The sequence below is a fragment of the Diabrotica undecimpunctata genome, chromosome 2 (genome assembly GCF_040954645.1).
Source record: "Diabrotica undecimpunctata isolate CICGRU chromosome 2, icDiaUnde3, whole genome shotgun sequence".
In the NCBI taxonomy this organism is placed as follows: domain Eukaryota; kingdom Metazoa; phylum Arthropoda; class Insecta; order Coleoptera; family Chrysomelidae; genus Diabrotica; species Diabrotica undecimpunctata.
Genome location: NC_092804.1, coordinates 153627672 through 153651994, shown reverse-complemented (window position 1 = coordinate 153651994; position 24323 = coordinate 153627672). Strand labels below are relative to the sequence as shown.

The 24323-nt window shown below is 33.7% G+C and overlaps 1 protein-coding gene across 1 annotated transcript in view; it reads left to right on the top strand.

Annotated features, from left to right (window-relative positions):
* Nucleotides 1–12611: 12611 nt before the first annotated feature.
* LOC140435081 (glutathione hydrolase 1 proenzyme-like) overlaps nt 12612–24323 on the top strand; it is a 74237-nt gene continuing 62525 nt past the window's right edge. The window contains exon 1 of the mRNA XM_072523778.1: nt 12612–12915. Coding sequence (XP_072379879.1) covers nt 12914–12915 — 2 coding nt within the window. The 5' untranslated portion in view covers nt 12612–12913. The remainder of the gene's footprint in view (nt 12916–24323) is intronic.

Here is a 24323-nt window from a genome sequence, read left to right as displayed (position 1 = left end):
TCTTTTAATTAATAATGGATAGAAATTTTAATGTGAAATGTTGAATGCTTTGTTTTGGTTAAAAGTAGATTTTGTCAATAATAAATATAAGTATTGTAATCGAGCAAATCACATAGTAAACTATGAAAATAAAACTAAAGATGATAATTTACGGCATAGGAGATTATGACCCATAAATAGACATAATTTAAAGATGTTAGGACTACGAAATTTGTAAGGATTTTATAAACGTTAAACCATTTTATAAAGTGTGTAAATACACAACAAATATTGGTCTGTTGGAACACTAAGATATTGCAGTCCAGTAACTATACCCACATCCAAAGGTTCTATATATTTGCACGTATTAATAGTGAATCATGTTTAAAATTTCCTTAAATTATTCCCCTTAGAAAATTACTTTCACGCCACCTATGGTATACACTTTGCTAGAACTAGAAACCTTAAAAATAACCCATAAGCAACGAGCGATTTGTCATGCCTTTTCTCAACAACGAAATAGTTCGCTAAATGTTTCCTGCTCTTATTTTCTTTCATTTGTTAAATAGAAACCCTTCCTCTTAACAAAGAAGTTAATTTCTATTATCGAGGCACCCAGCCTACTTTCTAAGAAAAGCGGATATATTGGTTTTCTATGAAATAATATTTCCTGTCGAGAGAAAGTAGTAAGGATAGAAATAAGACCACACCAGACTTGTCAATTAAGTATCATTTTCGTGTGGCACTCTTCGGCCAATACTCCCACTCTTTTTTTATCCCTAGCTTGTCTAAGTATCAGAAATCGAGTTCATTTCCATCGTGGTTCCTGTGGCATGTGGCATCGTGTCTTCATCAAACAGCGGTAACTGTATTTTCAATTCACCATTATCCATCTATCTTCAAACAGTGCTTCCTACATTAACTATTTTTTCTTTTGTCATACAGACGTCTTCCAATTCGAAGGACACTAAGTCAATTCTGTTTGCCGTCTTTTTTTTTTCTTCCTGAATCCATTTAGTTCAGTCTAGTCTAGTGTGAGAATTGACTGATATGTTACCTGTGCCTACATTAATTTGAGATTGATTGCTGATTGAAGCCATCATAATTCGTTACCTTACCTAAACCATCTACGCCGCTTGAGAAGTCCCAACATACCTGTGGCGAGTGCAACGTGTCAAGTGCCTTTATCGTCGAGCGTCTATGAAACAACGTCATTACCTGTGTCTACCTGCAGCCGACTAAGTACAATACCGATCATTCAATTGTGAGTACCGATATTTTTTACTGGATAAAATATTATCCAGTTTATTAAATTAATTAAAATTCAGCATACTTTAAACACGCAAAGAATTAGTCAATAATGGTGTAGAATTTACATTCATCATCATCATCTTAGGCTCTACAATCCTCTGTGGATTCTGGATTTAAGATTAGTCGCCATTATGTTCGCTGGTAACGTATCGCCATCTTCTGATCTCTAGTATCCCTAAGTCGGTCTCAACTCCATCTAACCACTTAATTCGCGGTCGGCCTCTGGTTCTTCTTTCTATAGGTGTTCCTGTCGTTAGCTTTTTAGCAATAATGTCAGGCGTTCGTATTATGTGTCCGGCTCATCAAGTCGCTGTGTTTTAATGAACGTTACGACATCTGGTTCGTTAAAGAGTTGGTATAATTCGAAATTAAATCTTTTGCGCCACTGCCCTTGATCGATTATAGCTCCAAATATTTTGCGGAGTATCTTTCGCTCTTTCGCGGAGAAGTCTTTCGTCTTTCTGCGTTAGAGTCCAGGTTTTCGTCCCGTATGTGAAGACCGGCCTTAGCAGTGTTTTGTATATAATAATTTTAGTTTTTGTTTGAATATTTTTTGAGTGGAATTGTTTTTGCAGTCCATAGTATGCCCTATTTGTAAGGTTTATTTGTCTTTTAATTTCTTCGCTTGTTTTATTGGTAGTAGTCACTAGCGAGCCAAGGTATGTGAAGCTGTCAACACGTTCAAAGGTACGACTTCCAAATGCTGTTTCTTGTTCCGCATTTGCGATAGGATCCTTAGTAACCAACATGCACTTGGTTTTGTCTTCGTTGATGACTAGACCGATCTGTTTCTCCGCCGTTTTCAATTCTAGGAAATATTACTTAACATCTCGCTTGCTACGCCCTATTATGTCAGCGTATGCTAAGATTTCTATCGATCTATTGTAAATAATACCGCCGTGTCTAATCTGTGTGTCTCGGACTGCCTTTTCAAGGCAATCTTAAATAGTAGGCAAGCCAGGGTATCCCATTGTCTGAGTCCATCCTTTATATCAAAGGGTCGAGAATTTTCTCCTTGTATTCTAACGCTGGCTTTTAATTTTTGCTAAACAAAAGGTAAAATGTTATGCGGTGCTTGTAACAGGGCGTCACCACCAATCTTGTAGAGCTCACACGTTTGGGTTGAATAGATTCCAATCATTTCGATCTGCTATGGAGTTATCTGCTTCTTCGATATAATGGCCGTTAAATTTTGCGTCGAAAAATTCAACCCATCGGTTCAAGATTGAGGCCGTATGACTTAAACTCTTTACTCATTTTGTTTACATTTCTATAGAACTTTCAAATTCCGTTTTGATTTCTTAGCCATTCTATGTTTTCTAACTGTTTTTCTTCAAATTGCCTTTTTTCTTCCCTTCTTAGGGTCCGGTATTTCTCCTTTGCTCTTCTTGTGCATCTAGCTTGATTTGTCTTTAGGCATGCTCTTCTTTTGTTATCTGTTGCTTCTTGTCACTGCTCGTCAAACCATTCGGTTTGTCTAACTGGTTCAATTTTCCCCAATATTTCCTATGCCTTCTCAGTTATTAAGTTTCTAGATTTTGTCCACAATTCCTCCACATTTTCCCCCGCTTCCAGGCTATCTATTTCCTTATCCATTTGTCTCCTATACTCTCTCGCAACGGTTTCAATGTGCAATTATCAACATTAATTCTGTCTTGTTTCATATGTTTAACCTTCTTTAGGTTTGACAGTCTTCCTCTGATTTTTGCCATTACAAGAAAGTGGTCACTATCTATGTTTGTATCTCGGAAAATCTTGTGCCTCCTACTATCATGTTTTTGGTGCTTGCAAAGTTTATTAATCTCAAGCCGTTATCATTTGACTATTCTTGCAAATTCTCACATCCTATAGTTGGCTGGAAAAATTGCTCTTTGCCAATTTTTGCATTAAGGTCCAAAGCAATTATTTTTACTTCATGACGTAGACATCGATCATATTTTTTGTCTAAGGTGTCGTAGAATTCATCTTTTTCGTCGTCTTCCTTTTCTTCCGAAGGTGCGTGTACACTAAATAAGCTATAGTTAAAGATTTTTCCTTTAAGACGTAGATAACATATTCTTATGTTGTTCATGGGTTTAAAAATTGCTTTGTTTTTTACTGACATGTGTCGAGTGCTATGTCCGCTATAGTATATATTGTAGTCTTTTCTCTCGATGATTCCTCAACCAGTCCATCTCATCTCTTGATTTGCTATTACATAGGCTTTCATTTTGTCCAGTTCATATGTTAACAATTTAAGAGCGCCCGGAGCATAAAGGGTTAGTACGTTCCATGTGCAGATCTGTAAATCATTATTCCTTTGTCGTTTGCTAGGTCGTCGTAAATTAAACAGTCCGGCTTTACTTCTTTGTGATTGCATAGGTCGTTAACCTTTTGCTCAACCCCCTAATCGTCCAAGGACTATTTCTCCCGCTCTCGTTTGCCCTGACTCTGCTTCCCACTGGGGTTGGTTACCACAATCTTCCACAGAGTTTCTCAGGTTACCGGGATTCATCGCGTGGAGATGAGAGTCGGAATTGAGTAGGAGAGGCTAGTGATGTTAACAGGGTACAGCGTCATTGCGTCATATTTTGCACATCACTACTCCATTTAAACCCCGTAGAATTTACATTAATGCTCCTATTTATGATGGGAATTTTGATGTCAAAACACTTAAAATCAAGGAAAGTATGGGAATTTTATATTTGACAATATTAAATTTATATTCATATTAAGGTACTTGGTAACGCTGGATCACAAAGTTGAATTAGTGATGCCGGTTGCCAACTGTTACTTGTAAGATTTTTTTGATTATCCTGTCCATAAAGTAGCACATGATTAATTTCAATAATTAATGTAGAATAAAATGTTTAAGTAAATAACTTCATTAAACTCTTCATTAGAATAAGAAGGCAACAAATTGTAACATTTAGAAGGATATTTTAGAATTAAAAAAAACCACTGCATTTCGTTTTCTTTTAAAGTCGTGGCTATGGTTTCTTTCAATTGGATTTTTTTTTTAATTTTAACAACTAATTTTGTAAAATATTTTTATTTATAAAATCGTTAATATATTGTGTACTTTATAGACCCGTCAAATCAGACACTCATTAACCTCTTGACATGTAGATTTATTGTCGGTAATTACTATTCTTATACGTTTGATAGCCAAGTCGTCGCAACAGTCTATTGTGACTGATTAGTAGGTTTCATGGTCTGTATGTAAAAAAAAAATATTACATTCAATTGATCTAAAGTTGAGATGAGTTGTTAAAACTTAGTCTAATTCCTCAGAAATTTATATGTTCAGAATTAGATAAAAATTAACATACAGCCTAACATTTTGCCTACCTTTAATATATACACAAAAATAACTATCCGTTAAGAAAAAATGGAAAAAGAGAAAAGAAGAATATATAAGAAAAATAATAATTAACTTTATATGCTTTAAAAAATATTTTAGAAATAGTGAAGAATTTAATACACGTAAAATACGCTGAGAAACATCTAATCCAATATCATATAAAACTGCTAAACTTTATTTCCTGTTAAAAACGGAACGTTTGACTTATGCAGATCATTGTTGCCAAAACTCTCAGGCATGTGTTGCTATTAGACTGTCGATATACGCGCCATTCTAATAAGGGCACTGTGTAGATGTAGTTAACTTAATTTCACTAATACTTGAATACAGTGTCGCCAATAGCTCAATTCCGGCTTTACGATTGGTCAAATTGCAACCATAATTGCAGCCAATGGTATTGCCCGAAATTGAGCATTGGCTGTCGAGCAAGCTCCAAAGGCAGAGCGCCATGGAGCACTTGACCTAATTAATTTCATATAAATATAGGTGCACGACGGCCAAAAATTCGTTCTAGTCTTATGGGAAAGAAAAGAGGGAATAAGAATTAGTGGAGAAATCGTAAACACCATAAGATTTGTAGATGCCACGGTAATTATGGCTGAGAGTATAGAAGAACTACAAACTTTACTAGATGCAATAAATAGTGAATTCATTCAAATGGGACTTGACATCAACACATATAAGACCAAATTTATGATAGTATCAAGGAGTCCAATAAATAATGAACAACTAACCCTTGGTGGACCGCAAATAGAGAGAGTGACAAAATATAAATATCTGGGAGCTTACATCAACACAGAATTAGATCCAGACCAAGAGATCAAGGTACGAATAGAAATGGCAAGGGCAGCGTTCTTAAAATTCAAGCAATTGTTCTGTGACAAAAATCTGAATACTGCGCTGAGACTGAGGTTTGTTGAATGTTACGTCTGGTCCCAACTATTGTACGTTTAGAAACATGGACGTTAAAAGCGCAAATAGTTAAGAAGCTTGAAGCCTTTGAACTTTGGATATACCGTAGAATGTTGAGAATTTCATGGACTGCCAATGTCACCAATGAGGAAGTGCTGAGAAGGAAGGGTCGAGACAAAAAAGTGTTAAGAACAATAAAAGTACGCAAGACACCTACTGAGTAATGATAAATATAGTCTTCTGCAGGTCATCATGCAGGGTAGAGTCGATGGCTAAAAGGGAATAGGTAGAAAGAGGAAGTCATGGCTGCGAAATATTCGAGGCTGGACAAACATGACTGTAAACGAATTATTCCACGTTGCAAAAGACAGATACACTTTTAGATATGTGATCGCCAACCTCCGTTAATGGAGACGGCATAGGAAGAAGAAGATAAAATAATTTTCTAATGTTTTAGTTATTTAGGAACTTTAAAATATTTTCGAGTAGAAAATAACTTCTCTTTTAGGGCTTTGAAATATTTTTGATCTAAAAATAACTTTAATATTTTTCTTCATTTTTAGGTCTCATCGACATCCATGAACATTCTCATGTCTTTTATTTTCTTCCTTCTGCTTGAGTTCTTCCAAATTAGGATTAGTTGTTAAAACTCCGGAGATTTTTTGTCTAGACTTTCTTTTTGTAGTTTCACTTGCCACAGGCACTGGAGAAATTTTGTGCAGTGGAATTATTTATTTAAGGTATATTTTCTTTCGTATTGTTATCTTTCTGGTCACCTCTGGTCTCATTTTCTTTATCATGAGTGTTATCTTGCTCTTGTTGCGCGGTTTTTCCATAACACTACTTTCTTCTATTTCTTTTCTGATCGGCTTTTCTGATAGATTAGACGTATTTTCTTCTGTACTGCTTATTTCTAATATTTTATTTGTGGTCTCAGCTGGTTTAATAAACTCGTCTGGAAAAATCATTGGGTTGAGTGGGTAAATGCCCGTTTTCAAAAAATCGCTTGAGGCATTTTTTATTGTTGCTGATTTGATTTTGTGTAATTACAAATCTTGGATGGTTTTTTAACCATAGTGCATATTCCTTGTTATAAAATGTTTTACGGGGACCAAAACAGGAAACATCAAGCGGCTGGATACGATGTATGCAGTGAGCTGAGAAGCATAAAGTAATTATTTCATTTTTTGGCAAATGCCAATGCTCTCAGTGATTTATGACTAGTGTTTCCATCCAGAAGAAATAAAACTTTTTATTCGAGAGATGCCTTAACCAAATTCTGGAATTGCTCAAAACCACAAAACCAAGGTATCTGCTGCCATCCATCCAGTTTCGTGAAATAACCCCAGGGACCTAGAAAGTAAAGTATCTAGTTCCTCTTTTCTACTTTTCCTCGGAAAATCATAGCTGGCGGTACGAAATTACCTATACTATTCATGCAACAGACTCATGTTACATGCTGACCTCTTTCGGCTCTGGTTAACGATCCAACTTGTTTTCTTCCGGTTTGTGCAAACATTTTTAAAGGCCTCCGTACAGTGGACAAACCACTTTTGTCCATATTATAAATGCGATGAACTTCAATTTTCTGTTTTTCCGGCAAAATATGTTAGAAAAAGTGATTTATACTCAAAGTAATGTGTCAGTTCCGATAAGAGTAATCACTGTTTTTTATTTGTAAGCCATCTCTCATCTGAGATATTTGTAAAACGGCGTTTATAACAATTTTGAAAGATAACCACATGTTGCCATTGTGTTCACTTGTACCTGTTCCAGTTCTTTAAGAAGCCGAGCCCAAAGTTTGCGTTGCGGTGCCCCAACTTTCAACCTCAATTTTGTTTTGTCCTATCGCAGTTTGGAGATGAATTTGTTCGAGTGGCAGAGAGTGTAAGTCTAGTTTCCACCCCAGAAGTTTTAGTGCAACCCAGGTAACTCTTTTTGTTTAAACTTTTAAAGTAAAAATAGACATTTTTTTCTAATAATAATTGCTTTCATTAAAATTTAAGAAATTGTAATAATCAAAATTATAAATGTAGGATGTGGCCATAGCTGTCATATTATTTGTTCTGTTTTAAAATTTAATATTGAAATCTGACAGCTAGCACTATTTTTGACATTTGGTAGTAACCTAATCATAACAGATCTTGTTTTGTTTTGTTTTTAGAAAAAGGTTAACCTCTATGCATAGTTTTACTTAAAAAGATATTTTTTTATTTGTAATAATTTATTTCTGCTACAAATTGTCGCCATTTAACAATTGTAAGTTTTGTAGTATCTCCAACTTCTAGAGTTTGTAAACTGATAGAACATAGTAAGTTTGTTTTTGATATTTTGTATTTTATTATCTATATTTGTAACTGTTTGTGGTGAGACAACAATAAATATTTAATTTTTTCCCTAAACCATTTTGTCTATTTCTTTTAAAAAAAGATTCTAACCCTTTTTCTTGTGTTTTTTAGAAGGGAAAAGCTTTTTTCTTTCATCCAGCAGGAAGTTTCCTCAAAGCGGCGTCCCATTTTAAATAGCTAGAGGACCTTCTTGTGTTTTGTTTTGTCCAGGAGACTTATGTAAGTACCCTTTTATTTCATTTTTGTAGTTGCCCCAATCCAATTCCATTGTTTCATTCACTTATCCACGACCCAGTTCTCCAAATAAACCCTGAGTGGCCGTTCGCAACGTTTCGGTTTTTTTGCTTGCCCTATCTCCACCCCAATAATTTCTGTCCCCAATTTTCAACCTCCTATAATAATACACTATGTGGTAGGCAAAATATACGTTACACATGGGGATTTCTTTTTTTGTACAAAAGAATTACCTCAGCATTGTGCCATTTGTCGGGTATATTACTGTACAAAAGAAACACGTTAAAAAGGTTTTTTATTTTCTTATGTAGGCAAGTGCCTCCGATTTTGATTGCATCAGTAACTACACAATCTTCGCCTGGAAATTTGTTATTCTTAGCTTTTCTTAGGGCTAGTTTTATTTCGTATATTGTGATTTCCGGTAGTAGTTCTGATCCTTGGTTGACAATGCCCTATTTCCTTGTTAATATTTCTGGTACTTGATCTTCTCTGCTATTTGCTTTGTATTGGCTTGTGTACAGCAATTTGTAGAAATCTTCAACATTTTAAGAGTTTCCTCTCTGTTGGTTGTAAGATGACCATTTTTATCTTTAATTTTTATTATCAACCTTGTCCCTGTTCTTAGTCTTTTTCTCAATACTTTCATACCTCTATTGTTCTCAATCGTATGTTCGATTTGTTCTTGGTTGTATTTTCGTCTTGTCTAGCAGCTTTGGATATTTCTTTATTTAATTTTTGTAGTTTGTCGGCTTTAGTTTTCGCTTGGCTTCTAATTCCTCTTCTTTTCTGAATTAGTTGTCTAGTATTTTGAATAATCTTGTCTTCTTTTTGGGTTCTAGGAGAGAATTTGTTTTGACTTTCCAGTAAGGCATTTGATAATTTATTAGTGGAAATGCGGGTATTACCGCCCAGCGGCAAATACCGCCCACTCTATACAACATAGAGAAATAGTAACTTTGACAACGTTGAAGTGACGTCACGATACTACCGAGAGAAGCGAGCAACAAGATCGCCAGCCATAAGCACGTTTAGTTGTTTGACAGAGATACAGAGATAAACGTGTTTTGTGTGGTGCCGCTATAATATTTACGTGCTCGAAAATAATTTGTAAGTAACTTATTTTTATACTTAATTTATTGATTTTTTTATTAATTAGTGACCGGTCCTCTTATATATATATATATATATATATATATATATATATATATATATATATATATATATATATATATATATATATATATATATATGGATCGAAACAAATTCTTTCAATATTTTGAGAAATAACGATTAACAATTGTTTTGCTTATAATATGGCGATGGCGGGTAATTTCGCCCAACTTGGGCGGTATTACCCTCCAGTGAGCGGTATTAAACATTAATTTATACATTTTTAATTTAGGATAAAGAATGCCAAAGGCAACGGTGGATTCACGGAAAAAGGCAACTTGGAGTGCAGAACAACTTCAGGAAGCTATAAATGCAGTTAGAAACGGAAAGGGAAAAAGGCAAAGTGCAAGAGAGTTTGGTAATATAGGATTTCTATTTTTTAATCCATTTTCTAATGTTCTTTTTTCAGGTATCCCATATTCTACATTAAAAGATAGACTAAATGCCAACAATGCTTGTGCAGCACAACTAGGTCGTAATCCTATATTTTCCAGTGAACAAGAACAGCAAGTGGCTGATCGCTGCATCTATCTGGCGAAGATGTTCTATGGTCTAACGGCCACTGATTTACGAAGAATCGTCTACGAGTTTGCGGTTAAAAATAATATTAAAAACTGCTTCAAAGATGACAAAAAAATGGCCGGTAAAGACTGGCTTCAAGCTTTCTTAATACGGCATCCAAATCTTAGTTTGAGGAAACCCGAGGCAACCAGTTTAGGGAGAATTTCGGGTTTTAATGCTGAAAGTGTAGGCCTTTTTTTTTACAAATTTAAATATAGTCTTAACAAAATATAACTTTCAAGCCTGCCATATATTTAATGTATTACCACATTAAATGTAATACCTGAGACAGGTATTACCACGGTGCAGGTGCCATCCAAAATTATAGCCCCAAAAGGTGTCAAACAACTGGGAAAAGCTGTAAATTGGGAGAGAGGTCGAAATATAACTGTGTGCTGCTCAGTAAGTGCATCAGGGATATATATACCACCGATGTTTATTTATCCTAGAATCCGAATGTCGGATCAGCTCAAACGCAATGGACCGGTAGGTGCCATATATGAATGCTCGGCCAAAGGCGGGATGAATGAAAATTTTGTCTTGATTTGGCTTAAGCATTTTAATAAACACGCATCTACTTCTAAGGACAACCCAGCATTGCTATTGCTTGATAATCACAGCAGTCATTGTTCTTTATCTGCATATGAATTTTGCCGTGAAAATGGGATCATTATGTTATCGTTTCCGCCCCACACGTCCCATAAGCTACAGCCACTAGATCTGACATTCTTTGGGCCGCTAAAATCTGCCTATTCAAGTGAATGTTCTCTCTATATGAGACGAAATGTTCACCAAAAAATAATACCATTTGATATATCGGAAATTTTCAATCGAGCATTCGTTTGGCATGTAGCCACCATGGAAAAAGCTTAAAAAGGCTTTGAAATAAGTGGTATTGTTCCATATAGACCGAATATTTTCACGGATGAAGATTTTTTGCCTTCCACCCTTTCTAACATTCCCGCTGTCGAACTACAACTTCCTGAAGCTGATATTACTCCCTATACCTCCAAACCAAATCGAGTACCTTCAAAAGATGCAGTCTTGGAAATAAATGAACCTGATGTTATTCCAAGTACATCAAAAGTCATCGAAGCTCAGGCAGATGTCGCTAATTCATCATAAAAATCGGAGCTTATAAACGAGAGACAAGGAGATATATCTATTGAACAAATGACACCGTTGTGCGTAGTGAATGAAAATAAATGAAAAAAGTGGGGTAGAAAATTAGGCATTTCAAACATTTTGACGGCAACTCCAGAAAAAATAGAACTGGAGCAGAAAGAGAATAGAAAATTACAGAAGAAAGGAAAGCAAAAACTTCCTGTCAAAAACGTCAGCAAAAAGGTAAAACGCGCCACGAGGAAAGTCAAGTTTGACGATAGTTCTTCAAGTGCTTCATCCCACGATGAAATGGAAATTTGCAACGATCATAGTTCCGATGATCCCAACAGCGACATAGAAGAAGAATGCATGTATTATGGTGAATATGCAAAATCTGAAATGTGGTACAGATGCGGAGTTTGCCATAAATGGGCGCATAAGGAATGCAGTGGTTACGTTAAACACAAAACTTTTGTATGCGATTATTGCAAATAGAGTGTAGTTTTAAATGTTTTTATATTCGTTTTTTTTTTAATTAAGTAGTTCTTTGAATATGTTTTTTTTACATAATAAATATATAGATGTTGTTTGTGAGCAAATAATTATTTTGTGTTTGATTTTCATATAATGTAACCCTGGGCGGTATTATACCATCACTGGGCGCAATTACCCGCATGGTCGGATAATTCCGCCCGAGTGTAGGTTTGTGAATATAAATAATACTCCGCAAAATAAAATACACTTTCAGGCTTAAATAATTAGAAGTCGATAACATGACTGTATTTTGACAGTTGAAATTCTGTTTCAAGACCTATAGTTTTTGTTCAACAAATTGCTTAAGTGGGCGGCAATACCCGCACTTCCCTTATTTAAGTCGTTTATATTATTTTCTGTTTCAGAACTACTAAGTATGTCGGAAATACATTGCTGAAAACTATCTACATCTGATGGTTTCATCTATGGTTTTGATGTGTTCTTCTTTTTAATCATATTATACCTCTTCTTCTTTAAGCTTATTTCTATTTCACCTCGTACCATTCTGTGATCGCTACTGGTAACAAATCTGTTTAAAACCGTGATGTCTTTAACGGTGTTTTTTATCCGTGATAATAAAATCTATTTTGTTTTGAGTTTTCCCATTAAGACTTTGCTATGTTCATCTTCTCTGTGTTTTTTTTTTTTCAAAAAACTGTATTTCGCCACGTTCATTTATACCATCCAAGCCAAAGTTTCCCAGTGGTGTTTCACTATAGGACACCTTCACCTAATTGCTAAAATTCTCAAAAAGAATGCACATTAAGGAGAAAAGAAGGCACATAAGGATGTCGTTCTTTCGTTGTTTTATTATTAATGAGTAGGGCTTCTTTTTAATTAATTCTGTCTGTTGTATAATATGCTAATCTAAAAAATTTCTAGTTATATCGAAATCCACTTTGTAAATAAACTTTATAGACAAACAAAAAACAACAACATTGCAGTGACCAGAGCCATATTTGAATATAAATGAATATAAATTTGGAAATTCCGTGATTATATTGCACAAAAGGATTTCCAAAAATAAATTAGAAATCCCATTTTTTTTTTTCATCAATAGAAATACCGTGTTGACTATTGCAAGAATTGAGACGTATTTTCTAATCAACACACATTCGGACAAACAGTCGGTTACCCCTTCATTATTATAAACATGTGCAATTCTATATGTGATACACATTTTTTACCTCTATTAGATAGATTTATGCGTACAGGCGAATCACAGTGATTGGTCATAATTTCACTACTACTTTTGTTTGATGTATTTACTGAATTGACCGGTAGACCGTCATCTATTTCATCATTTAGTTTGACGCCGCGTCGGTTCGGTCGACTAGTAGTTGTGAGCCGTGAAAGTTGCGTTGTTAAAAATTTGCACAGTTCAAAGGAAGCCGCTAAGGATTGCGACATTTTCAAAATGTAAGTCAGTCTACAATCACGCACGTTTTCATTTATTCAAAAATACTTTGCTAAAATACTTATCATTTGTTTAATATTTTACTGTTCTTACAAAACGATGTTTTTATAATTAACTATAAATGTTTTTAATTATTATTTTATTAGGATTTTACTATCTTTAGTTCCAATCTCAAATATGCATTAGTAATATTAAAAATGTATTGGATTTAGTAAACCAAAAGTTTTGAAAAATAGCACTATTGTTATTTTTAAGAATTAAATGCATCTAGTCTCTGACCTCCGAGGATTTTTGAGATTTTGACACGATTTAAACAGTTTGTATACCTAATTTAAAAATTTATTTTTATTATAAAAGGTATTTCAGAATTTAAAGTCAAAAATATTTTTTTTACAAAAATATATTCAAAAAACGAAGCAAAAAAAACACGAAAACACACGAATTTTTCTCTTTTGCAACATAACTTATTTTTACGGGGGTATAGGTATAGAGTAAAGTTAAAAGATACTTTTTTTTGAACCCCAATATTAGTTTTAATACGTCAATTAATTTATGAATATTTTAGAGCAAAACAAGTAATAGACTATAGAGAATCATTTATTGAAAGAAAATAAATTATTTCTACGAAGTAAAAAATATAATTTAAATTTTAATTAAAAACAAATTTAGACTGACAAAAAATGTTCCTAATACCGGATATTAGGATAACGGGATAAAATTAGCCATCGAGGCAGAAATCACAAATATATGTGTCTTTTTTGTCTATATGGGTGCAGTCGGTGTGAGCCCGCTTAAAACATTATGAGCACTGATTCCATTGTATGCCCGAGGTATCTTCAGAGAAGAGTCCAGTACAAAACATACATTCTACTTCCTCTTCGCCAATGTCACACTTCATGTCAGAATCATCATTTAAAATAAATTATTCATCTTCTTCAGATGAACTAAAAGCTTCCTCTTTCTTAGCACTTTTCTTTTTAACCTTGGTTGTCATTGTCTTCTTAGCAATAGATTTTCCTTTATTTTTATTTGTTTTCTTAGAAGGCTCACATTTGTCTATTTTTAATTTCGGAATTCCATTGGAAATACTTTTATTTCTCTTCTGTTCTGACAAACTACTTTCTAAGGCATCTTTGTATGTTGTACCCGTAATCGAGGCAGCAGGTCCTTTTCTGGACTTTCTTTTTTTAATACTAGACTTGTATAATGAAGTGGTAGGTAAAGGGCTAATATCTTGTGGCCGCACTGTTGAATCTCTATTATTATAAATGTTCTTACATGATAAATCTTCCACACATTTGGTCGCATCAATACTTCTTAAAGGAGTTACATGCTTCGGAGGAGTTACTTGGTTTTCTTGTTCAGCCTCTGGTAGATTTGGAACTGGAACTCGGTCACCTTCCGCTTGGTGGTGAATGGCAAAGATGTGTTCTCGAAAAATCTGTTTATTAAATGGGCAGATACTGCTCTTTCGAAAACCATTTATAGCGATTTCAGCTGTAGCACATGTTACATAAGCTCTTCCAAGCAATTTGCAAACTTGATAGTAGGTGACTACTCTTCCAGGGTTGTTCTTTTTTCCCAATTTTCGACTTCCTGCAAGTAGTAGGTTTTAAGAGGCCCCATAAAAGCAAGGTCCAGCGGCTGCATTTTGTGAGTAGAATGCGGCGGCAGACTAAGAATAACCACATGGTTTTGGCGAGCCAAATTTATTAAGTCAATGTTCCGCGTGTGGGAGAAGTGACCATCCAATATTAATATAACTGGATCAGCTTCATTTGGTTTAACGTGGCTAATAAAATGTTGTAACCAATTAATAGTTTTTTTAGGAATCAGCTGTACCTCCGATATACAGGGTAAGAAGTAATCCTCGTGACACAATTATATTCCCATTGACCCGAAGGGCGTATTTTGCTGTTGTCTACTATAATCATTAATATAATTTTTATAATCACCATTAATTTTGTCTTGGCAGTTTTAATACGAAGCCCAGTTCTGTTCACCGGTTTCATTAATTTTGTTTAAAATTGCTTGAAGGTCTTTAAATTTATTAGCTATTATTATTGTATCGTTAGCGTAACAAATATTATTGATTGAAACGCCGCTGCTCTTGAAACCTTGTATCTCATTTTCTAAAGCTAATTGAAATATTCTTAACATAAATATTGAACAAAATAGGAGATAGAATTCATCTCTGTAGATTAACTCTGTGTGGACGTACCCTGTCGGTAGTTAAATAGTTTAAGTATTTAGGTATTATTGTTGACACCAAGTTACTATGATCGAGCCACATAAGTCACTTAATAAAAAAATGTGAGAAAGGCTACAATTTACTTTGTGGTGTGTAACAAATCGAAGTTGGGGTGCAGCTCCTGGTATAGCTTTATTATTTTATAGAGCCTACGTGCGTTCTATCATTGACTATGGATGTTGTTTATACGGATCCTCTTGTAATACCAATCTAAACAAAATAAACAGAGTTCAATATAAATGTCTTAGAACTTGCATCGGTGGGATGGTATCATCACCGGTGAAAGCAATACTGGCAGAGTGTAATGAGTTACCTTTGGACTTACGTCGGCAACGGTTATCACAAAAATATCTTTTAAAACTAAAATCCCTTGAGTCAAACATGATCAACAAATTAAGTGATATTGCAAAAGAAGACCTAACAAACCGCTATTGGAAACTAAAAAATTCTCCCCCACTTGCAGAAGCTTTTGTTGAGACTAATGCTTATCACATTTCTTTTAGTAAAAATAAAAAATTGCTTATGTATAATATACCCTTTAGATCACTAATAAAACCACACATAGTTATAATACCCCATTATACAGAATATGATCATATAAACCATACCCTTTTAAAATCTATATTGGATGGATTAGTCAATAAGATATTTATATATACAGATGGATCTAAAACAAAACACGGAGTTGGTTGTGGAGTTTTTATTCAAAATACAAAACAATCATTTATGTTTAAATTACCATCAATATGCAGCATATATACTGCTGAACTTATAGCAATTTTGAAGGGCATTACTTGGTTAATATAAAATAATTTACGAGAGGGGGTAATACTAACTGATTCTAAGTCAGCCTTGGAGTCAATAAAAAGTATACAATTTGAAAGAATGAAATGCCCTATATTATGCAATTTAAAAAAATTGATAGCAGAATTAAATTTAACATTTGTATGGGTCAAAGGCCATATAGGTATACTAGGTAATGAAAAAGCTGATATTTTTGCCAAGGAGGCAGTACAAAACGGAGTTCATTGTAATATTTGTACAATACGTGACATCTCTAATTTGATTAATAATAAAATAATGTTAAAATGGGAACGACAGTGGGAAAACGTTGTAGAGAACTCACAAAATACGTATTTTAAAATACATCCAACCCTACTATCTCCACCCCAATATATTTTTAACTATTCCACGTCAAAATTCTTTTCGGCAAGTGTTTTTCGACTTAAAACAAATCATGGGCGATTTCCATCGCACCTTGCTAAGCTGGGCATTATACAGTCATCGGCCTGTAGTTGTGATCAGAACTCTTACGGAGATCTCAACCATATATTCTTCGGTTGCAAAAAACATTTAAAAAAATTAGATGATTTAATTCGTAAACTAATTAAAATGAAATATTTTCTTCCATTAAATCTATCACACATTTTATTAACTGCCAATAGAAACACTTTAGAACTTCTAGTAAATTTTATTAAAGAAGTAAAAATAGAAATTTAAAGCAGCATAACCCACAACTTTGTATTCATATTATAAGAAAAGTTCTGTATACAACTTTCTGTGGCAAATGGACTTGATTCCGTGCTATTATCCTTCCACACACACACAATTCATCTCTGTAGGACTCCCCTTAATATTTCGAATGTGTCCGTTAAAAGATAGTTATTAATGCTGATTAATTTCTTCTGCTTGGCTCCAACCTTATGACTATAAACTACATATTCTCATGAAGTTTACCTAGTTGTAACTATGTTTCTCTGGTTCTTATAGTTCTATCTATTGGCCAATAACCGATGTATGTAGTATACGTATGTCTAGGTAAAGATTTATTTCGTGGAATATGTCGTTTAAATAGCTCGTTTTTGATGAAATTGTCAGTTGAAATCTTTTGGTTCTCACCTCGCCATATATATAAAAGTTAGAAAATGTTTTTTTAGTGTTTAATAGATAAGCTAGATCCTTTGATTATCAATTACATTAATTTATATTAATTATGATTTTCTAAACCTTACAATAGAATTTCGACTAATTATTTCTTTTAATTTCTGGATACCCACTATTTTCTCTTTTACGCCTCTTGGCCAATATTGATTGTCATTAAAAAGATCCAATTGTTGGCATTAAATTTCTGTCTATCATCTGCCCCAATAATTATAGTCTCTATACTCTAACGAAATGTGTACTTTATACTTGTATCGGTATCCTGATACAAATATACCTAAGTACTGAACTCTAGAAAATGTATTATAATGATTCAAATAGAAAGAGAAACATTACAGCATAAATACAAGAACTCATAAAATATGTCAGATCAATATTTGATATAAAAATGAAAATAAGATTGGAAATAATAAATTCTGGGGGGAACTTGAATAACAGAGAAACAGCATTTTTTCTCCTTAAACAACAATTTTATTAATAAATTTATAATGTAATTATAAAAAAATAGTTAATTATGTTTGCATACCTTACAAATAATCGATTTTCGTGTTTTCGTAAAGTGTTTTCGTCCAAATAAATTTTGATGAAGAATAATAATAAAAAATATTAAATTAAAAAGCATTATTAAATTAGATTTTAGTCAAATTTATGAAAGAAGTGTCAATTTCTTATTCTATTTGTCAATTTATTCCTCTTTTATGTATTTGTAATCTTCCTATAGTCTTTTACTTATGTTTCTATAACTGAGGATAGTTTTCATTTTTACGAGTATAATATTGTTACGAACATGCATTTGACGTAGCCCATATATAACGGTCGCATCTCGAGAGACGACGAGAAGCTTCCAGAGATGTATCGAGCGCGGAAGAGATCGACCCGTCAAACAAACGATTTAGAGGTGGACTACTCTAGAATATTCTAGTACCTACATAATAACTTTTATGTATAAGTAGCTCCGATACTAGCCAAGTTTAGATGATAAAATATTTTCGTGCTGTAAACGTATAAATAAATATATTTATATAAATTAAGAACCGCTCGTTTTATTTAAAAACGGTTCAATATATTTTTGGTGAAATAGACATATTCGTCACTAAATGTTAAGGGCCTGTCAAATCATCATCATTATCCAGCCTCAAGAGTCCACTGCTGAACATAGGCCTCTTCCTCATGTTTCCAACCCCGTCTATCTTGCGCCGCTCTTATCCAGTTTTTATTGAGTCTTCTTAAATCGTCAGTCCATCTTGTAGGTGGTCGACCGACGCTTCTCTTGTCTTCCCTTGGCCTCCATTCCAATAACCTCTTTGTCCATCGCCCATCTGTCATTCTGGCTATGTGTCCTGCCCATCTCCATTTTAGTCTGGCTATCTTCTCGATGATGTCAGTCACTCCGGTTCTTCTCCTGATGTCTTCGTTGGTTATTCTGTCTCGCAGAGTTATTCCTAACATGGACCGCTCCATTCTTCTCTGCGTGACTCTCAGTTTGGTAGCTGCTGCTTTTGTTAAGGTAAGTGTTTCTGCTCCGTACGTCAAGACTGAAAGGACGCACTGATCAAATACCTTTCTCTTTAGGCATGTGGGCAGCTCACTTTTAAAAGTTTCTCTCAGTTTTCCAAATGCTGCCCACCCAAGGCCGATTCTTCTCTTCAGTTCATGAGTCTAGTTATCCCTGCCAATCATAATTTCATGTCCCAAGTATTTATATCTATCTACGAGTTCTATTTCTTTCCCACCAATACTGATGTTCTGGTTGGGTACCAAATTGGTCATGATTTTTGTTTTCGAGATATTTATATTTAAACCTACACTTTCTGTAGCCACAACGAGTTCCTGTACCATCTCTCTTGCCATACCTAGATCTTCAGCTATTATAAGTATATCATCGGCGAAACGTAAGTTGTTTAGATATTCTCCATCTATTTTTATTCCCTTTGTCATCCTGCCTGTCAAATAAAAGACCTTAATTAACGAATCAATTTAAGTTTATCTAAATCTAAACCTAAAAAAACAAATTATTACCAGCTTATTATTTATTATTAACTCTAGCTCTAATTTACATCTTAGTAGATTTGCCGTTATAACCATGCATGTTGTCTTTTTTTGGGGAAATTGGCACGTTAAATTTTCTGGTGGATATATTAAATTGGTGCAGCATAGAGCATACGTTGTAAATTATCTTCACTTTGAGTCATTAGTATTGCCTCGTGTGCGTAGCAAATTACTTTAAGTTGTTTTTCTCCCATTTGGTATCTTTTTTAGTTCTCACTTAATATTTCATCCATGATCAGTTTGAACAATAGAAGAGTTAGGGAATTACCCTGTCTTATCTCATTGTCAGCTTCAATTGAATGAGTTGGTTCTTCTTCTAGTTTTACTTTTATTGTGCTGTTCTAGTAGATAATGTCAATCATTTTGATTATTCCTAGAGTTATCTCTTTTGTGTGCAGTAAGTAGATAATTTGAGCCTGTCAATCTTAAGGTCTACGAAACATAAATATGCCAGTTTGTTGTATTCTAATAATTTCTTTTACACTTGTTTCATTAGAAATATAGCTTCGGTGTATCATCTTCCCGATCTAAAATATTTTTTTCTTCTGCTAGTGTTATAATTTCATTCAGTTTATTTGTTATCACTTTGGTTGTTAATTTTAGTGCTGTGTTTAATAAATAAACTGATCTGTGCCATATCCTGGATGTGCACATTGTATATAATACTCACAACCCGACGTGGACAAAACTGATTGCTAGCGTCGGGATGTGTGTATTTATAGTTTGCGTAAAAACTCTGTTCAAACTACCATCTATCAATAACTGTTCTTTTAAGTCTCTCTTTTGGATTTCTGAATGGACAGCCGGAGTGTGACGTCACGGTGGTCATATTGTTATTATTACTTTCCAAATAAAAGTTGAAAAGCCAGGGTTTGCCCAATCTCAAGACTTTTTAATTTCTATAAAGTTAAAATTTTGCTTCCTTTGCTGCTTTTTCTTCTTAAGTATAGTGTTTTTTACGATAATACCATCCTAATTCGGTGTTATATTTCTATGAAATATAGTTTAAAAGTTTAAATTAAAGAAATTCTAACCTTACTTTATTGATACATGCATTTTATTGCTATTTTTATAAAACAACATGCTTTATTATTTACACAACCTTGTAAAATTGTACTAGTAACTATTGGAATACTTAGATATTGCAAAAAGCGGAAAGATTCTGTAAAAAAAATGAAAAAATAACTAAAAATATAAATTATCCACACTAAACAAGGTTTGTTTGGAAAGTGAAAGTGACAGATATCAATAAAAATAAATGCTTGAAATTGATTCCTTAAATTCCCCTTTTTCTGTCCTTTAGTTTTCAACATTTTGATATAATTTCCTTCGTCATTCTTTAAATATGACCATACCTTATAAATTGTTCACTTTGAATATCGCAAACTTTTCTTAATTTTACTAATTTTCTAATTTCTAATAATTCAATGACATTAACTCCCCCTCCTCCTCATTCCTTGAGCCCTTGTCAGGGCGTGGTGACACTCTAAATATTATTATCTTGCTGTCAACATTGGCTCCGATTCTGTACAATATGGACGGCTTCATGTAGGCATTTTCCCACCATAGTCTTCATTTGCTCTACCCATCGTGTTGGAGATCTTCTTCTTGGTCTTCGCCCTTCTGCCTTTCCTTCTACTACCATTAGTTCCATGGTCGCCGTTCTTCTAGCTATGTGGCCAAAGTAAATTAGGTATGCTCGGTTTACTTTTTTTAATAGCCTGTCTTTCATATGAAGCTCTTCCAGAATTGACAGGTTGGTTCTATGTTCTATCCAGGACACGCGTAGAATTTTTCTATAGGCCCACATTTCGATCTTACTCTTATCGATTTTTTTGAGAATTCATGTTTTAGCTGCCCATGTAGCAATGGAAAAAATAAGAGAATTGGCCAACCTGACCTTAGTATTTCTTGTTATTGTTTGGTCTTTCCATATTTTAATCAATTTAGCTGTTGTAGTTCGGGCCATTTATAGTCTGAGGAGCAATCGCCATTGTTGGTTACTAGGGAGCCCAAGTATACAAATCTGTCTACCAATTCGAAATTCGCCCCTTGGTGTATGAGTGGTAAATTATTATTTGTTCTGTCTGCGATCATTATTTTTGTTTTTCCGTTGTTGATCTGAAGTCTGAATTCTTCGCTTATCCGGCTTAGCCGTTCAGTGATGGTAATAATTTTGACTTACTTCGCTACTAGTACAATCCTGTTATCTGCGTATCGTAAGTTGCTGGTTTTTCTGCCTCCTACAGTGATTCCTGCATCCCATTCGTCTAGTACTTTTCTCATTACATATTCAGAATTTATGTTGTATAATAGTGGTGATAGTACGCAGCCCTGTCTAGTTCCTTTTTTTGTTTTGAACGTATCTGAATATATTCCGTGTATTTTAACTTTGGCTGAGTTTTTAATATACAGATTTCTTAGGTTAACTAGGTGGTTAGGTACTCCCATATTTTCCATTATACTCCAGAGGGGATCCCATTTTACTGAATCAAAAGCTTTTGTGTAATCTACGAAACCAGAACCAGGACTTAAGCAGCATTGGTAGGTAGTGTTCTCTCGCTTTTTCTACTATCTGTCTGGTGCTCAGAATCTGCTTCCGCGTTTAGCCGTTCATTCATTATATGTAGCATGATTTTGCTTGTATAAGGAATAAGGGCAATAGTTCTGTAATTGCTGTATACAGTTAATGATATTTTTTTATGGATAAGGATAAAGGTTGAATCGTACCACTCATCAGGCCATACACCTGTGATCCATATCATGTTGCACATATCCAGTATTACATCTACGTCAATCTCGCCCATTCATCTATGCCATCGATCCCTGGGGATTTTTTGTTTCTTAGTTAGTTGAGAGGCTTCTCTACTTTTGCTCTTGGTTTTGCGTCTCTTGATGGCATGTTTCTTGTATTCTTAGTTCTGAGTATTCTTCTTTCACATATTTTAAAGTGTCTTTGTATAATTCTGAGCAGTAATTTTTCCATGACTCTGCAATGCTCTCTATATCAGTTTTTACTTTTCCATTAATTAATTAATGACATTAATTTTTCACATAAATACGCTACATTGACATGATCTTCTACCTTTTGTTTTGATAAGCATCTGCCTGTTTTAACGTCTGTTTTAGTATCCATTGATGTCTGCCCACTTATTTACCGTGCCTTCTATTGCCGTTCTTCAATTTGTTCTCTTGTTATTCGTATGCATCTTTTTCTTTACATTTTTTCTGTACATTGATTCCTTCATATTTTTCTTTTTTTTCCTTCACTCTTTGTTCCGTCTCTCTCTAATTTCATCATCATCTTTTTGTTCGCATTTAGTCTTGTTTTCAAAGCGTATGTCAATATGAATCATCATCATCATCTTCAATAGGATTGTGATAGGATACGATTATTAGATGCTATAAAGCGCCTCTTATCTATTTTATTAGGTGGATTAGTTCTCTCTTTTTCTTATATTTTGTATAGTTTCAGAAGTGTGGTAGCTATTACAATTTTTTTCATTTTTATATGTGTGCATTTTGTTCTCCAATCCGATATTCCTGTTAATTTTATATTATCATCTACTTCATCTCTCCATCTCCTACTCAGTCTTCCTCGGGCGTTTTGTTTCGTTGGGATCCATTATTCACATGTTTTCGTATTTTTCCATGGCTAGATAATTGAATTTCCAAATATTGTACTCACATTATGTAGGTAACATATATGTATAAATATATATATATATATATATATATATATATATATATATATATACATATATATATACATATATATACATATATATATATATATATATATATATATATATATATATATATATATATATATATATATATATATATATATATAGATCAATATTATGAACATTATGTGAGTAAATTAATATACCACACACATCAGGGCGCAATATTTTTATATATTTTCTTTAAATTTTTTATTAATTCTTCCGATAGACATAAAATCAATTGCTTTAAATTGGTAGACGTTTTAGATTTATTAGTTTATCACAGCGGTCAACTTTTTATTAAATAATTACCCGTATTATACGATAAACAATGTAAAAATTGACTGCCTAAAATATTAGCATATTTTTTTATTTAAGTGTAGATAAAGAACAATACTCGCATTGAAATGGTTATAAGGGTTATAAGTTATAAGATGGGTTTAAATATAGATAAAGTACAACACGCATATGATAGAGGTTGCGCCACCAAAATTGGTATCCGTTTTAGATTTTGTTCCAAATTTTTGAAAATGTGTTCAGAGTTAATACAAACCCAAATTTTACTTTCAAATAGGTTTCTCAACTAATTATGCATTAATTAAAATTAAAATTACAATAGTTGATTAAAGCTGATTGAATGTACTTTTATGATTTTATGGCTATATTTTAGAAAGTCACGTACCTTAGGCTTCACAGTGAGATAAATTAAAAAGTATATTTTAGCCCTTCAAAGTATCATAAATAAATAAAACAATACTGTGGCACAGACTGGAGAGTCGCTCCTGACATCCTGACAGACCTTTATAATAATGTAGAAGTGCGCCATATATGGAATACCCTTTTGTATTTGGTTTGTAATTTTTTACACAGTAATATGCATTTAAATAAAAAAATAATATTTAAAATAAAACACTATCTATTTTACGAAATTCTTTATTTTTATATTTTAACTTATTAGGATTTAGATACTTTCTATCCCTTGACAAAACATGTTAATTGTCTTTGCAAATCTCACAAATAAAGATATTTATCAGTTTCACACCCGGAACAATCTATATGGCACCATTCTTTGCAGACAACGCACTGTATCCATTTCTCTCCTTTTTTGTCTTCCAAAAATTTTCCATCGCAATAGAAACAAGTAGCATCTTCTTCTTTAGGATTGTCTGCTGCAATATCTATCATGTCATCATCATCGGAAGAATCGTCTTTGAAACTTACTGATTCGGATTCTGAAGAGGAATCTTAAAATATTGTCGTCTTCTTCGTCTTACATAGATGCTGGTAACTACAGGATGGTTGTTAGTTATCTAATGATTCCATTAGTACTTTCCGCTTTACTGGTTTGGCTTGTTTTGAAGAAGAATTTATTGAAGTTTCTAAAGCGTCTTTGTATGGAGACGAGGTAATAATCGCTGCTTTTCAAGGTTGGCACCAGTGT